The 17,503-nt window shown below is 43.2% G+C and overlaps 1 protein-coding gene across 1 annotated transcript in view; it reads left to right on the forward strand.

The window, feature by feature from the left end:
• The window catches only part of LOC122943846 (calcium-activated chloride channel regulator 1-like), a 154,531-nt gene that overhangs the window by 95,847 nt on the left and 41,181 nt on the right, over positions 1 to 17,503 (forward strand). The window contains exons 8-9 of the mRNA XM_044301921.1: positions 6,945 to 7,125; positions 10,403 to 10,509. Coding sequence (XP_044157856.1) covers positions 6,945 to 7,125; positions 10,403 to 10,509 — 288 coding nt within the window. The remainder of the gene's footprint in view (positions 1 to 6,944; positions 7,126 to 10,402; positions 10,510 to 17,503) is intronic.

Raw genomic sequence — 17,503 nt, forward strand, 5'->3', positions numbered from 1 at the left:
CTATTTAGCCTCTGCTGAGAGCAGTAGTCTGTGGGGGTACTTCAGCTATGTAAGCTGGAGTCATCTGCCTGTGTGTTACCATCTGCCAGTGGGGGCCACCCTTGTGGTCATAAGCTTTATGTATGGTGTTAAGTAGATGTTTATTTGGTCTTTATTTATTGCAGCATATGGTTTCCTGGTTTCCCGTGTGATGTGTGTTGTGTGCTGTGTCTCTTGTGTTGTTGTGGACAGCAGCACTTATACATAGGTTACAGGCTTTGTGTCGGTGGCAGGTAGGTGTGGTACTAGTCTCACTTACCTGCCATTGCCATATGTCTGTTTCTGTTTCCCCTGTCTTTATAGCTTAGCCAGTGAGACTCCTGTTCCTCCGTGTCTAGGAGGAACAGGTCGTCTTACCCTGCTCCTAGTCCAGGGCCACCCTGAGGGCTAGCAGGAATATCAGGTTCCGGAGTATGAGCCTCCTACCATCAGGGTCGGCTCATACAGGCTAGGAGACAGGGTCAGAATTAGGGATTGATAGGAGGTGACCTGCTCCCTGATTCCTGTCCTGGCCTTGCACTGACCATCCATCTTCTGGCATCGCACGGCTGAGGGTTTTCCCCATCCTCAGCCGTGACAGTACCCAAATGTACTATATAGAAAGTATATTATTGGTATATAACACCCCATTTCTATCAGTTTTTTTGGGGGTGACTGGTATATCACACCAGCTATAATAATTTTTCCAATACCGTTGTTACTGTGTGTAGCAGTGGGAACGCAGCAAAACCGCAAACAAATGCTGCTGTACCCAAATGCACTATATAGAAAGTACAGTCCTGATCAAAAGTTTAAGACCACTTAAAAAATGGCAAAAAATCATATTTAGCATGGCTGGATCTTAACAAGGTTCCAAGTAGAGCTTCAACATGCAACAAGAAGAAATGTGAGTGAGACAACATTTTTTGAGCATTCAATTTAATGAAAAAAAAAACCAAATAAACTGAAACAGGCTGTTTTTCAGCTGATCAAAAGTTTAGGACCACATGCCTTTAAAAGGCCAAATTTGTCATTTTCTGTCAGGTAGTCACACGTTGTGATGGCAAAGGCAGAAAAACTCTCTTTTTTAACTGTGGTCTGTTGTTGAACTGCATAAGCAGGGTCTCTCACAGCGAGCCTGAGGGTTCTGAGGGTTATGGAACAAAAAAGTCAAGTGGAAGACCCCAAAAAAATTCACCAGCGCTGAGCCGGAGGATCCAATTGGCTGTCCATCAAGACACTGGACGATCCTCGACCCAAATTAAGGCCCTTACTGGTGCTGACTGCAGCCCCATAACCATCAGACAGCATCTGAGACTGAAGGGCTTCAAAAACAAAAAACGTCTTCAAAGACCTTGTCTCTTTGAACGCCACAGAACTGCTTGTTTGGACTTTGCAAGAGAGCACCAAACATGGGACATTCAAAGGTGGAAGAAAGTTTTATCCTCTGATGAGAAAAAATGTAACCTTGATGGTCCTGATGGTTTCCAACGTTACTGGCATGACAGGCAGATCCCACCTGAGATGTTTTCTACGCGCCACAGTTGAGGGGGCGCCATAATGGTCTGGGGTGCCTTTTTCCTTCAGTGGAACAATGGAGCTTCAGGAAGTGCAGGGGCGTCAAACGGCCGCTGGGTATGTCCAGATGTTGCAGAGAGCATTCCTTATGACTGAGGGCCCTCATCTGTGTGGTAACGACTGGGTTTTTCAACAGGACAACGCTACAGTACACAATGCCCGCAGGACAAGGGACTTCTTCCAGGAGAATAACATCATTCTTTTGGCCCATCCTGCGTGTTCCCGTGATCTAAATCCAATTGAGAACCTTTGGGGATGGATGGCAAAGGAATTTTACAAAAATGGACAACAGTTCCAGACAGTAGATGGCCTTCGTGCGGCCGTCTTAACCACTTGGAGAAATGTTCCCACTCACCTCATGGAAACGCTTGCATCAAGCATGCCGAAACGAATTTTTGAAGTGATCAACAATAACGGCGGAGCTACTCATTACTGAGTTCATGTTTGGAAGTTGTATTTCTGTTTTGTATTTATTTATTTTTTGTTTGTTTTTGGGAGGTGTGGTCCTAAACTTTTGATTTCAGTTTATTCATTGTTTTCATTAATTTGAATGCTCAAAAAATGTTTTGTCTCACTCCTATTTCTTCTTGTTGCATGTTGAAGCTCTAATTGGAACCTTGTTAAGATCCAGCCATGTTAAATATGATTTTTTGCCATTTTTTAAGTGGTCTTAAACTTTTGATAAGGACTGTATATTATTGGTATATAACACCCCGCTTCTATCAGTTTTTTTGGGGAGCTACTGGTATATCACACCAGTTATAATTATTTTTTATAATTGCATTTGTCACTCTATGTAGCTGCAGTATCGCGGCAGAAACGCTCACCACTGCTGCGCAATACAAATCCACTATAATATGCTTTCTATGTTAGAAAGTATATTATGTGTATTACACCCATCTGTACTGCACGCCTATACCAGTCCTTAAAAGGACTTTTGTGGACCTATTTGATAGCGTTTTTGTCCCTAAGAGTCTGTCCCTGCTCCACACAGCAAAATGGCGGCCAGATCGTGTCTATTTATATGGTAGGAGGTATGTCCATGTGCTGAAACGTCTCAATTGGCTGTCCTGTACCACCTGATGGATGTGTCACGGGTCAAAGTTCTTCACAATGTAAAAGAATATGGCGGGCGCAAATGTCACCATATGTTTGCATGTTCGTAACTTAGGCCCCTTAGTTACAATGCATGAAACTGTGCTGCACATGCATAGTGGTAAGTTCTTCCTCTAAAGACCAGGGGAGGGCATTTACTACTGGGCATGATTGTAGTAATCTCAGAACTGCTAGAAAGAACAGAAAGACAGCATTAAAGCAGCTGTCCAGGAGTAAGTGACTTTTCACAAGTGCCCTATACCTGCCTCTGCTATAGAAAAATCATGCTTACCTACTCCCTACTGCTCTGGTCCTGTGTGCTGGCTCCCGTGTGTCCATCTTCTGGTCTGCGGCTTGTTTAATTAGTCCTTGGCATGGGCATGATCTTCTAATCCACTGCAGCCAAAAACTGGTTTTGTCAGTGATGTATCTCTTGTGAAGCCTGTCACTGGCAGCAGCGGAGCAGATGTTCATCCCCATGCCTGAGAGGAAGTAAACAAACTATGGACCAGAAGATAGACAGATGGAAACCAACGTGCAGGACCAGAGAAGTGAGGAGTAGGTATGAATGATTCTTTCTATAGCAGACGCAGGCTGCGGGTACAGTGGCAGTGGAGGATAAGAGTGGTAGTTATTACCCTACCAAGGATGGTTGTACACATAGATCACAATGGCAATCCTTACACCAATGCTACCTAGGGCTGTGCAGTGATCGGAGGATGTACCCTTCCTTTCCTAAGGGCACACCATGGTGTTAAGGTTCCTGCCTGGTGGTAGTTTAATTTCACTTGGTGTTAAGCATTTTGTCAGGGTGTGATCCATGGGTGTGGATTGCAGGTGCAATTGCCGGCGAATGGTGATGAAGTCAGTGACCAGGCCAGTTTGTGCAAATTAGGAGATCTGTTTTTATTAAAGTACAGAATAGGTATAGTATGTCTTCTAACAGTATAAAGGCACAATTCCAACCGTAGTCCACCATTCTTTTGCAATAGAAATGTAGGGATGGATAGCAGCAATAATGGGGGTTGTAGTATTCCTTCTCTCTGTCTTTTTAAAGTCTGTCTGGTGAACCTTAGGCATGTATTTTTTGTATAGGTTCTGTAATTCTCAGCTGAGGGGTACAGATTTAAGACGTGACTGGCCAAACTTGTCTCAAATTGTGGAAAGGTGAATTAGCATAAAAGTGCACAATACCTTGCTGTCTGATTCGAATGCATGGCCTTGCAGATTCTAGACCTTCCAATTTCCTTTCTCTCTTTCTCTCTCTTTCTCTCTCTCTCTCTCTCTCTCTCTCTGTAGCACTATTGGTGGTGGAATAGCCAATTTGAGTAGTTATAGTCTCAGATATGATGGTTTACTGAGACTTGGACCTAGCTCTGAATAACTCACAAAACATAGATCCTCTCTGTAGCACCACTGGAAATCAATGGACCAGGTGGACCATCTCATCCTGAAAACCAAAAAGGGGTTGAATCAAAGTGTTTAACCCTGACCTGTCCTATTACTATTGAGTAGGCAAATGCAGAAAAAAAATACTTTATTTAAGATAACTAGACGAAGTTCTTAAAAATTCGATTTGGCTGCTTCGCTGAAGTTTACATTTTTTTGTAAGTAGTGGGTGCAATGACATGGAACAGCAATTGCGCTGACCCCTGTCATTAGACCCCTGTTTCTCCTAAAAAAAAATAAAAAAATTGTACTTAACTCATCCAATTGAGCATGAAGAGGCTGACATGGCAATCTTGCTTGAAGATGCAGTGCAAAATCTTCCCCAGCGCATGATGACGTCATCACATTGGCCGGCATGGTGACCTCGTATTTCACCGCGCACGAGATTCTGTTTGGGATCTTCAAGCAAGATGGCTGTGGCGGCCTATTTGCGCTCAAATGGATGAGATAAAAAAAAAAGTTTTTTTCATTTTTACTGCCATTTCAGGGAAAATCTATTTATTACCACTAAGCATCAGAATTGGTAACTTTGATACACTCAACACTATCCTGAGGATAGGTCATTAATATCTATTCCTGGATACCCCTTTAAGTTCCCATTTTTAAATGCATAGTGTATTTCCTATTACTACCAAGAATATAGAAAATATGACGAATTTCCGAAATTGTATTCCAATAAATATGGTTTAAAGGGGTTTTGTCACTTCAGCAAATAGCACTTATTATGTAGAGAAAGTTAATACAAGGCACTTACTAACTGTATTGTGATTGTCCATATTGCTGGCTGGATTCATTTTTCCATCACATTATACACTGCTTGTTTCCATGGTTGCGACCACCCTGCAGTTCATCAGTGGTGGCCGTACATGCACACTATAGAAAAAAGCACTAGCCTATGTAAGCTCCCATTATCGCAGACACCAAGAAGGCCAGCACTTTTTCCTATAGTGTGCAAGGACGACCACCGCTGATGGATTGTAGGGTGGCCGTAACCATGGAAACGAGAAGTGTAATGTGATGGAAAAATGAATCCAGCCAGTAAAGGAGACAATATGGACAATCACAATACATTAGTAAGTGCATTATATTAACTTTCTCTACACGATAAACGCTATTTGCTGAAGTGACACGACCCCTTTAAGTAACCTGATTACTTTCATAATAGACTTTATAAAGGAGCTGAAGGTGAAGTCTGAGTTGGAGTGTGATAAAAAGCAGGAGTCGGAGTCGGAGTGAGAACTTTGACTTACCGACTACACAGTAGTTCTACAGCACAACGTCATTGTGCAAATATGCCCTAAGCATGCTTTCAGTGCCAAAACACATTAACGTGTAGGTACTGCTGCAACAGGGGGAAATGTTTCTCCTCCATCGTGTGACCAATCAGTGCCACCTACTGAATAAAAGTTGAGGGAGACAGCAGGAGGGAAGTAAAAAGGGATGAGAAAGGGGGGTATTTAAAGGCAGCAGAAATGTGTTACTGTATCAGACAAAGACATCAGCGGCATGCTTCCATCCTGTCTGTGCCCTCTCTGTCTCCCCTGTACCCTGTGCAGGTTGTGGGAATTTTACAGGCATTATTATTTAGAAAAAGACATGGGTTTACTAGCTCATGGGGTTACTAACTTAGTACCTGCGTGTGTCTCACATTAGTAACCCTACTGTGCTTCATTTTTGTTATACGCTGAGGCATATGGGGGTTATTATTATAGTAACCCCATGTGTCTTAATAAATAAACCCATGTGACAGCCCATGAGGTGTCCAATAGTGTTGAGCGCGAATATTTTGTTTTTTTATCGTGAATATTGGCATATTTAGAATATAGTGCTATATATTCGTAATGCCGAATATTTTTATTTTTTGTTGTTGTTTTTTAACACAGTACACATCAGGTGATCATCCCTCCCTTCTTCTAGCTAGTGGGCCAATGAGAAGGCTTTGTCACAGTTTAGCAACATCCCTAGCAACCAATAGAAAAGTTGCCTACTCCTTACTATATAAGAACCTCCCCAGCAGCCATTTTCTAAAGTTTATTGCAGTTATAAAAGAGACAGCAGTGTCATTACTGTGCTCTGTGCTTTGTGTTATTACATTAGACAGTTAATACATATATATATAATACAGATAGTTAGCGGGAGATAATCAGTGAAGGTTAGATAGTGATATAGTGTAGCTGATAGGTTCTGCTGTCCATACATACATGCTACAGACATAGTGCTGTGATGTCACAAGTTCACAACAATACTTAGTGCACCAATCAGTAATATGTAGTCAGACCTGCTAAAAATGTGAAGTTGCACATATTGCGAAAAAATATGCGCATCATTAATTGACGTAAATTCACAAGGGCAAATATATTGGAGCACTCTATCTGCATAAAAAGCTATTCTAATGTTCTGCCGGTGCCAACCATTTTCTTCCGTCTCAGGAAACTTATACCAGCTTGAAAAATGTAGCATAAGTGACCCACACCTGTATTTCGCGCGCATTACGCGAATAATACATTGCCGATTTTCTCAATCATGAATATAATTTTGAATTTGCGATTATATGATGAATATTCTACAAAACATTTGCAAAATATAGCGAATTCGAATATTGCCGCTTCTGCTCATCACTAGTGTCCAACACACAAAAGATATGGACCATGGACACCTATGCAGTGACCTGGTGGTTAACTATGGTTCACTTCTGAAACTGAACGAGAAAGGAGTAAAAAAATTATTTTCTAAATGTTATATTCTTCATATAAAACAAAAGAAATGGTTAATATGTATCCTTTATATCCCATGTTACCACACAGGTAAATAAAGGACTGACTGGCTCATCTGATGGAACTGAAGTCATATTACTATCAGATGGAGAAGACAATTCTGATACCAACATTTGCGTCCCACAAATTTTAGCGAGCGGTGCCATAATTCATGTCATATTCGTCGGACCTAGGGAAGAACCAAAACTTCAAGACATTGCAAAAACTACAGGTGAGCACTGTAAAAAATCTACAGTTCGTACTAGATCTCATGCACTACTAGTGGAATATAACTACATGACCTCTGAGTTGTACTGTATGGAGGCATAATATGGCAGCCATAGAAATCTAAGAGTCCTATATTAAAGGGGTTGTACCCACAGGACCGCCTTTGATGATGGTCTACAACTAGTCATGTAACTGCTACAGGCAATCACTAAAGTCTATGGAGAAGGTTTACTAAGACTGGCAGAGTCATATTACACTTTCTGTAAACTGGAAACTTGCTTATATTGACCACGAGAAAACTGGCATAAAACTGGCATAAAATGCAAGTACATGACCATAGAAACATACGACACAGAACTGCTTTAAAGAAAATGTAGCACTTTCCTTAAAGGGGTTTTCTGGGATTATCATATTGATCAGCTATTCTCAGATAGTGATGAGCGGCATAGGCTATATTCTTTTTTGCAATATTTCACACATTTTTCACATAATATTCACAATAAGTTTGCAAATTCTAGAATTCGTGATCTCCAGTCATTATTTTTGCTATTGCGCAAATCAGCACTAATGATGCGCATATTTTTTGCGCAATACATGCAACTTCACATTTTATCAGGTCTGAGTACATATTACTGATTGGTGCACTATGTATTGTTGTGACATCCCAGCACTATGTCTGTAGCATGTATGTATGGACAGCAGAAGCTATCACACTACCTAACACCCTGCACTGGAGCCTATCAGCTACACTATATCAGGATATAACCTACACTGACTATCTCCCACTAACTATCTGTATTATACATATAAGCTAAATAACTATCTAATGTAATGACACAGAAAAGCACAGAGCACAGCAATGACACTGCTGTCTCTCTCTCTCAGAACTGCAAAAATCTACAGTAAATGGCTGCTGTGGAGTTTCTTATATAGTAAGGGGTAGGCAGCTTTCCTATTGGTTGCTAGGGAAGTTGCTAAGCTCTGACAAAGATATTGCAGCCTTCTCATTGGCCCACAAGCAAGAAGGGAGGTTACTGATGAAAAAAAAAACTTGAATATTCACGATTACGAATATATAGCACTATATATATATTTTTTTTTGAGAATTCTCGAAGTGCTGATATTCGCGATAAGAATTAGCAATTAGAATATTCGCGATCAACACTATTCTCAGATAGGTCATCAATATGAGATTGGTGGGGTCAGACTCCAGGGACCCCCACCGATCCATTGTATGGAGATACTGTGGTGCTCAGTGAGCGCTGAGGTCTCTTTGTAGACCAGTAACGTCCCTTTTATAGGTCACATGCCGGGTGCTCCAACTACAGCCACGCTAGTATCCCCAATTCTAGACCAGATTCTTTTAGGGACAGCAGATCTAGGCTGTAGAGATACTTAGGAGACACCCACCAACATTGATTATTAGACATACCCAGCGAACCGAATCAATATACGCTGACCTAGTTACACCTAGTCACCCCCATTATTATTCCTTTAAACAATTACCATCCGATTTATCTTAATAACTAATTAAAAGTTACGTTTTAACCTTTCTAAGGTATACTCAGATCACATTTGATAATGCCCTAGGAACAGCTCAATCCCATTCAAGTGAATGGTCCTGAGCTGTGATACAAAGCACAGCTGCTATCATATGGGCCTGAAGATAGGTCATCAATTTGATAATCCCAGGAAACTTCTTTAATGCCGCTTTTCACCATCACCTCTCTCGGCATCATGTGACTACTGTCATGGTAGGTGGGGGAAGGGAAGCAAACCTAATACAACTAAAGCAACAGAACACCAGACTAGGCCTCAAAGTTAGGGAACAGGGAAAGGTCACCACCTGACAATCCCTGAGTCTTTCCCTGACTGCTAACAACATGAGCAAATCCTTAGGGTGGAAGTGCTCATGAGCTGGAACCTAAGCCTAGCTGAAACTGAAACAAACCCTCAGCTAGGGAGCTGGATATAAGACAACCGGTTCCTAGCGCAAGGTGCAGGAGCCAGCAGTCTTCCTGAGGCCAAGCCAGAACACACAACAAAAGGGAAGGAATGGGACTTAGTTTTAAGACGGACGGGGAGCAGGAGATCCACCAAACACCAACTGAGAACTCCAGAAGCAAATATAAACTGCAAGGGCTATAGTGAGAGGCAGGTATAACTAGCCTACTAAATAACTAATGAGCAGAACCTGTGGAGAGGTGGGATCCTGCCCAAAACCACAACCTTGAGAAACAGAACAATCTGTCAGATAGACTAATGTGCAGCAAGTCTGTCAGATCTTCTCAGGCCTCTCGCAGGGCGTGACACATACTTTACCCACAGTAGTGACCGACCTGCGGTCTACCAAAGGACTAGTTCTGGGCTGGTAGTCAGACAGGGATCACATGACACAGCTGCCATGATGAATGGGTTCAAAATATATGGATGCTACTAAGCTGGGATGAAACATGTTAAACTGCAAGAATATTGCTGGAGATTAGTATTATATCTGCAGGAGTTCTTCTTTAACAGTTCAGAGCAGATGCATTGTTAACCCTTTCCATAAGAAGAAAGAAAGTAGCAACACTCACCACTTGAACAAAATTGCAATCCTTTATTGCAATGAAATATCCATACAGTTTAGGTATGTGGGCAACATCAGAGAGCAGCGACGGCCGTTCAGTGCGGTCTGCGCTTTGTCTAGCCTCGTTTACTCCTTCTTCTCCACACCACTTGCAATGTGGTGGGGCACTGTGCTGGCATTTCAGTGTGGGCTCCATGACTGGCAATGTTGTGGGGTACTGTGGTAGTGTATATGTGCCATATCATCTGAATATTATCCATTGGAAATGTATAGTAAAAAAAAATATTTTCTCTTCTTTCATGCTTCTTAGGGCTTGTGCATATGACCTTATCCGTTTCGCGGTCCGCAAATTGCAGATCCGCAAAACATGGATTCCATTTTCTTTAAACTCTTTTAGAAACGTCCTATCTTTGTCTGCAAAATATCTTTTTTGTGGCACTCCAGAACGAACATACCATGTGCTGTCCACATCTTTTGTGCCCCCTTCGAAAAGAATGGGCCTGCATCTGATCCACAAAACGCGCAGATCGGATGTAGACCGAACATATGGTTGTGCGCATGTGACCGTTATTATGGGGAGTGTCTTTTAGTCCAAGGAATACTATTGTCTATAAAATATGGCAACTCATTAATAGCAAGTACCATACATATAGTTTTCTACAGACAGATAATCTGTGCACAGAGGAATAATGCAATTCTGGATTTCTTTCAGGTGGAAAAACGTTCTTATGCTCAGATAAAGTGGATGCAAATGGTTTAATTGATGCCTTCAGTTCAATGACAGCAAGTGATGGAAATATTATTAAACGGTCTATACAGGTGAATGTATTATTTTGCTCTATAATATAAGATTTTTGAGCCTATATCATACCTAGCACAAGTTTTCTAATGCAACCATTTTGGTCAACATACACAGTCGAGTCATACTATTATAACCATTTACCATTTTCGACACCAGCAGCGCATAGATCATAAAAGAGATGGCGTGGTGGGTATTTATGGTGTGTGATAGGCTGCACACATATCCCTCACTGTTATGGGTAAAAGGGGTGATTTTTTGGGGCCTAGGGTGGCAGTATTTCAGAAAATTTAGCAGTTTGTGAATTGTTCACGTCCCGCTGTGGAGCATGCTTGTTTAAAAAAGACCGTTTAGCTGATCCATTCTACATAACCATGTTAGTAAAGGCACTACTGCATCACTGCGTCTAGTTCAAAAGAAGTTTATCATCACAGCAAAAATATTGGATTGTCACACTAGAATTTTAGTGAACACGTTATTCCTTGTAAAAATAACTTTCAATTATTTAACCGCAATAATAATATGGCAATCATAATGTCTTTATGATAGCCGTATTACTGAACACTTTGTACATTGTAGCAAAGATAATGGGTAGATAGAATACAGCAACTAAGTCGCATTTGATATCAGTAACGCAAATTATAACTGTGTTAGTGAAGGTATTACTCCATCACGGTGTATAGTTTTAAAAGAGTTTTCACATCACTACAAAAAAAATTGCATTGTCACATCTGAGATTTAGTGAAGGCCAGTATTACTGCAACAGATTGTGTAGTTTAACCACATGTCACTGCAATCATTGCATTATTACTATTATTAAAGGGGTTCTACACTTTGTTTAAACTGATGATCTATCCTCTGGATAGATCATCAGCACCTGATCGGCGGGGGTCCGACACCCGCGACCCCCGCCAATCAGCTGTTTGAGAAGGCAGTGGCGCTATAGCAGCGCCGTGGCCTTCTCACTGTTTACCGCTGGCTCAGTGACGTCACGACTAGTATCAACTTGCCTGGGCGGGGCTTAGCTCCATTCAAGTGAATAGAGCTTAGCCCTGCCCAGGCCAGTGATACTAGTCATGATGTCACTGGGCCGGCGGTAAACAGTGAAAAGGCCGCGGCGCTGCTGGAGCGCCGCTGCCTTCTTAAACAGCTGATTGGCGGGGGTCCCTGTGTCGGACCCCCGCCAATCAGATGCTAATGATCTATCCAGAGGAGAACAGTGCAGAACCCCTTTAATGGCAATAGCGGTGTGCGTTGTGTTTATGACCTTCCTGACCGCCTCACTTAGATTCACATTGGCTGTCGGGTATTTCAAAATGTCACCCACATAAAAATAAAAAAGTTATGGGGCTCACAATATGGTAATGCAAAGAAGAAAAAAAAAAGTCAGAATTTTATTTGAGTATTAAAATGCTAAAAAAAGTACACATATGTGTAATTGTTGTAATCGTACTGACCCAGAGAATGAAAGTAACAGGTCAGTTTTACCAGATAGAAAATGCTGTAAAAACTAAACCCATAAAACTGTGTAGGAATTAAGGGTGTTTCTTATAACTCCACCCCAATTGGATAAAGAGGTTTGAGATTGTGAACTGGATGGCTTACTTCTCCTCTCAGTTACAGCAGGATGTGGCGGTTACCTCTGTTTAGCACCATGCCTTGGGGCCAAGGGTCAGCATTTCCCCTGATTCTCCTCCTTGCAACCACAGAGAAGCCTTTCAGTTGCATGTGCTCTGTCATCACTGTCCCCTTCCAGTGGGGCACCTTCTTTTTTCCTAAGAAGAGGCAACAAAACCCCACCATGCACTATGGAAGATAGTCAGAGAGTCTCCCTGTTGATGAGTTGTGTGAGAAGTGTTTGCGCTGCTCTGAGGAGGAGATTCAGGGGGAGTCGGGGAACCCCTTGCATAGCTGTGTTCGTGGTGGTGGTAGTAATGGCACCTGTACCCACATTGGTGGCAGTAAGGGCAACGGTAGTGACAGTGGCAAATACAAGAATTAGGAGGGGCCGGGTAAAGAGCTCAATATGACATATCACAGTTCAGCTTCTGAAGAAGGGTCCAAGCCCTGAAATGCATTATACAGACTTTTAAAAACAGTTTTTAGTTGTTTACATTTTGTTATCGTCGTTTATTTTGTATCTTTGTCATTTTATTTGGATAATAAAACCTATAGGGGGCATTTACTAAGTGATATATGCCAGTTTTCCGCAATCTGCGACTTTTCCCTGATTACGTCAGGTCTAAAAAAGGGGGGCGTGGCACGAGCGGGCTGAAGAGGACAGGCCGGTAGGCCCGTCTCATTTATCATTTTCTACACCTGTTTTAGGTGTAGAAAATGGTCTAAATTTAGCCAGCAAGGTTTTTTTTTTTCCTCAAAGGTTTAAAAAAAAAATTGGGGTATCAAAACGAAAGAAAAATTATACAACTGTGGTATCGTTGTAACCATTAGCCCTCATAAGCCTATGTGAATGGAAAAATAAAAAAGTTAAGACTATGGGAATGCGGGGAGTGAAAAACGAAAATGCAAAAATGGAAAATCCCAGGGTCCTTAAGGGGTTAAAATCTAGACATCTTAGGCAAATTTCGAGTTCATATTTGGAATCAGTGCACTCATGTTAGTATAAATCACATGTATTTCTCTCAGTAGCAAAATCATTGTTGCTTGGTGTTATCTGCCTCCTTCTCCTCCATGGACATCCTCCTGCCCCCAACAGCAGCAGGTCAGAGTTATGCTCCCACTCTCCCTTCTATCAAATGTGTGAGAGTAGCCACACACCCAATCACTAGCTAGTCTGCATCTTGCAGCAAATATCCTGCTAGCTGTCTCCCTGCCAAATCCAATGGGGCAAGGTGGTCAGCAACAATGGAAAGATTATGATGGCCATGGTTCATTTGGGGAAAATAACATTCTCCCTGAATGGAGCATATTAGTGTTGATTGAGCATGCTCAGCCGAACACCAGTTCGCAGCCAATAAACGTGCAGTTAAGTACTGCCCTTACTGTAATGCCGTAGCCATGTTGGCTGCTGGCATTACCGTGATTGGCTGGCCAAAACGTGTTATCGGGTGTTATATAGTACCCAATGACTCATGTTCGGCTCAGTCTTAGGCCTCTTTCACACTACCATATGGCTATTTCAGTGTTTTGCGGTCCGTTTTTCACGGATCCGCTGTTCCGTTTTTTTGTTTCCGTTTCCGTTCCGTTTTTCCATTCCGTTTTTCCGTATGGCATATACAGTATACAGTAATTACATAGAAAAAATTGGGCTGGGTATAACATTTTCAATGGATGGTTCAGAAAAAACGGAACGGATACGGAAGACATACCGATGCATTTCCGCATGTGTTCAATTTTTTGGGCGGACCCATTGACTTGAATGGAGCCACGGAACGTGATTTGCGGGCAATAATAGGACATCTATCTTTCAACGGAACGGAAATACGGAAACGGAATGCATACGGAGTACATTCAGTTTTTTTTTTCCGGAACCATTGAAATGAATGGTTCCGTATACGGACTGTATACGGAACGCAAAAATCGCCCCCCAAACGGAAACAAAAAACGGTAGTGTGAAAGAGGCCTTAGTCAGGGAGAGCTGTGCTGAGGAAGGGACAGACAGTGTAGGGAGTGATATAAGAATATTTTTATTACAAAAACTTTTCAGAGACCCAAAAGTTCTTTTAAGGACTATTGTGTGTGGTAACTGCATTCTATATTTTTTGCGCAACCTGCGCTAAATTGCTAAAACTTTACAGACCGAAAAGACCTTTTAAGGACTATTGTGTGTGGCAGCAGCAATATCTATTTTCAGCGCAAACTGCGCAAAATAGCTAAAACTTTACAGACCCAAAAGTCCTTTTAAGGACTATTGTGTGTGGCAGCAATATCTGTTTTAAGCGCATCCTACGCTAAATAGCGTGCAATAGTTAGGCCGCTGCAGACAGTGACATTAGCTGAGCCACATCTCTAGTGTAAAGTGTGCACATCCAAAAAATATCAGTGACATCCACTGTACATTTTCCGTAGACGGTGTCCGATGCGGACAGAGACATTACCAGTGCCACATCTGCAGTGTAACGTGTGCGCTTAAAAAATGTGTCTGACATACATTGCACTTTTTCAATAGATGGTGTCTGCTTCTGACAGTGACATTGCCAGTGCCACATCTGCAGTGTAATGTGTGCGTTTAAAAAATGTATCTGTGACATACAGTGTACTTTGTCAATAGACAGTGTCCGCTTCTGACAGTGACATTATCAGTGCCACATCTAAAGTGTAACGTGTGCGTTTAAAAACATGAATCTGTGACATACAGCGCACTTTGTCAATAGACGGTATTCGCTTCTGACAGTGACATTACCAGGGGCACATCTCCAGTATAACATGTGCGCCGATTTTTTTTAATCTGTGACATGCAGTGTACTTTTTCCATAGACACTGCGGGCAGTGACATTACCGGTGGTACCTTTCCTGTATAACGTTTCCTCATCCTAAATACCTGTGACCTTCCCTGTCATCTTTTATTAGCTGCTGGTGACAGCATTGACATTATCTGCGGGATATCTCCTGTGTGACGTTTCCACATCTAAAATACCTTTAGAAATTTTTGGCCGCATACACTTCCAAATCCTATGCTACTGTACATGTGACATACTTTCAAGCATATATAACATTTAATATGAAGGCGACCAGTAAGAGGTAGGGAAGTGGCCGTGATGCTGATGGTGCACGCAGAGGCTGTGGCCCTGGAAGCGTTGAAACTGAGCCTGCTGCCAGAGCACAAGAAAAACAATCATCCACGATACCTAGCTTTATGTCCCAGTCAGACCAGTGCGACCAGATGCTCGGTTGGATTGCAGCAGATAATGCTTACAGTCGGTTAAGCACCACCCTGTCTTCCACCAAGTCCAGTCTTGATCCTCCTTCCTCCCACCATGGAGAGTCTGGGCAAACAAGTGATCCCACACTCGGATATTCCGAGGACCTCTTTTCATCACCATTCCTTGATTTGCCCCTCTCGCCAAGCACGCTTGAAGAAGGACAGATCTTGTGCCCTGATTCCCAAGCTCTTGAGCATCCACAGTCACAAGAAGATGACAGTGGGGAATGGCAATTACTGTTTAATGAGGTGGATGATGATGAGACACAGTTGCCAATAAGTCCACGGCAATTAGTGTCTCAAGAGGTTGATGAAGAGGATGAGACACAGTTGTCAATCACTGAGGTTGTGGTTAGGTCAACAAGTCAGGAGGATGAGCAGAGTGAGGAAGTGGAAGAGGAGGTGGTGGACGATGAAGTCAATGACCCAACCTGGGAAGGTGGAAAGCCGAGCGAGGACAGCAGTACAGAGGGGGAGGGATCTGCAGAACATCAACAGGGTGGAAGAGGCAGTGGGGTGGCAAAAGGGATTAGGTGTGCCACACCAAACATGTCCACAACTGTTCCACGGAGCACCTCCTTGCGGAAATCTCCCTTGCCAAGGGGTAGGTGTTCCGCAGTATGGCGCTTTTTTGAGGGAAGTGCAGACGGCAAAAGAATAGTGGTTTGCAACCTATGCCATACCAAAATGAGCCGGGGCGTGAACACTAGCAACCTTACCACCAGCGTGGGACGAACGCCTGGGTCCACAATCTGTGTCTGCGGGTCACACCACTGCCTCCTCTTCTCCTATGTTATGTGCTAGCCAATCCCCTGTCGAAGGCACAGGCCCGGATGTCTCCTGCTCTGCACCTGGACCTTCGCAAGCACCATCAGCGACCACCCCAGGCCTTTGAACACAAGTGCAAATACCCAGCCACCCACCCACAGCTTTCCAAATTACTAGCCCTGGAAATGTTGCCATTTAGGTTTGTGGACACTGAGGCCTTCTGCAGCCTGATGTCAGCAGCTGTCTCGCATTACGCAGTCCCTAGCCACCACTATTTTTCAAAGAGTGCCATGTCCACCTTACACCAACATGTGTCCCGTAACATCAAAACGTGCCCTAATCAACGCAATTACTGGGAAGGTCCACTTAACCACGGACACATGGACAAGTGCATTTGGCCAGGGATGCTACATTTCCCTGATGGCACACTGGGTGAATGTTGTGGAGGCCGGGAGCGAGTTGTACCCTGTGATGGCACAGGTGCTACCAACGCCAAGGATTGCAGGCCCTACGTCGATCATGGTTTCCACCCGCACCTACAGTATGTTAGTGGCTCCAAACCCCACTTCTCCTCCGAATTATCCGTGTGCAGCGCCAGTCAGTCATCAGTCGATAGCTGGAAGCAGTGTAGCACTGCAGTGGGAAAGCGGCCCTGCTGAAGCTAATATGCTTAGGTGACGAACAGCACACCGCTGCAGAGCTGTGACAGGGGAAAAGAGACCAAACTGATCTGTGGCTCTCGTCACTTAACCTACAACCAGGCATGGTTGTGTCTGATAATGGCCGTAACTTGGTGGCGTCTTTGGAGCTCGGCAAGCTCACACACATCCCATGCCTAGCCCACGTCTTAAACTTAGTGGTTCAGCGGTTTCTCAAAACCTACCCCAATTTGCCTGAGCTACTGGTGAAGTAGCGCTGTGTGTTTGCACATTTCCCCAAGTCATCGACAACTTGAGTTGGTCTGTCAATGCTGCAGCAGCGCTGGAAATTGCCAGCTCACTGGCTGTTGTGCGACGTGAGCACACGCTGGAACTTGACGTTGCACATGTTGGCCAGGCTTTGTGAGCAGCAGAGGGCAGTAATGGAATATCAGCTGCAACATGGTTGTCGCCTTTCCAGTCAGCTTCCGCTATTCACAAGCGAGGAGTGGGCATGGATGTCTGACCTCTGTGAGGTTTTAAGAAACTTTGAGGAATCAGCACAGATGGTGAGTGTCGATAACGCTATTATCAGCGTAACCATCCCACTTATGTGTCTACTCAAACGCTCGCTGCTCACAATTAAGTACGACACTTTGCATGTGGAAGAGGAAATGGGGGAAGAAATTACACAGGGTGATAGCCAGACCACCCTCAGTTCGTATT

This window comes from Bufo gargarizans, chromosome 7, assembly GCF_014858855.1.
Source record: "Bufo gargarizans isolate SCDJY-AF-19 chromosome 7, ASM1485885v1, whole genome shotgun sequence".
Taxonomy (NCBI): Eukaryota; Metazoa; Chordata; class Amphibia; order Anura; family Bufonidae; genus Bufo; species Bufo gargarizans.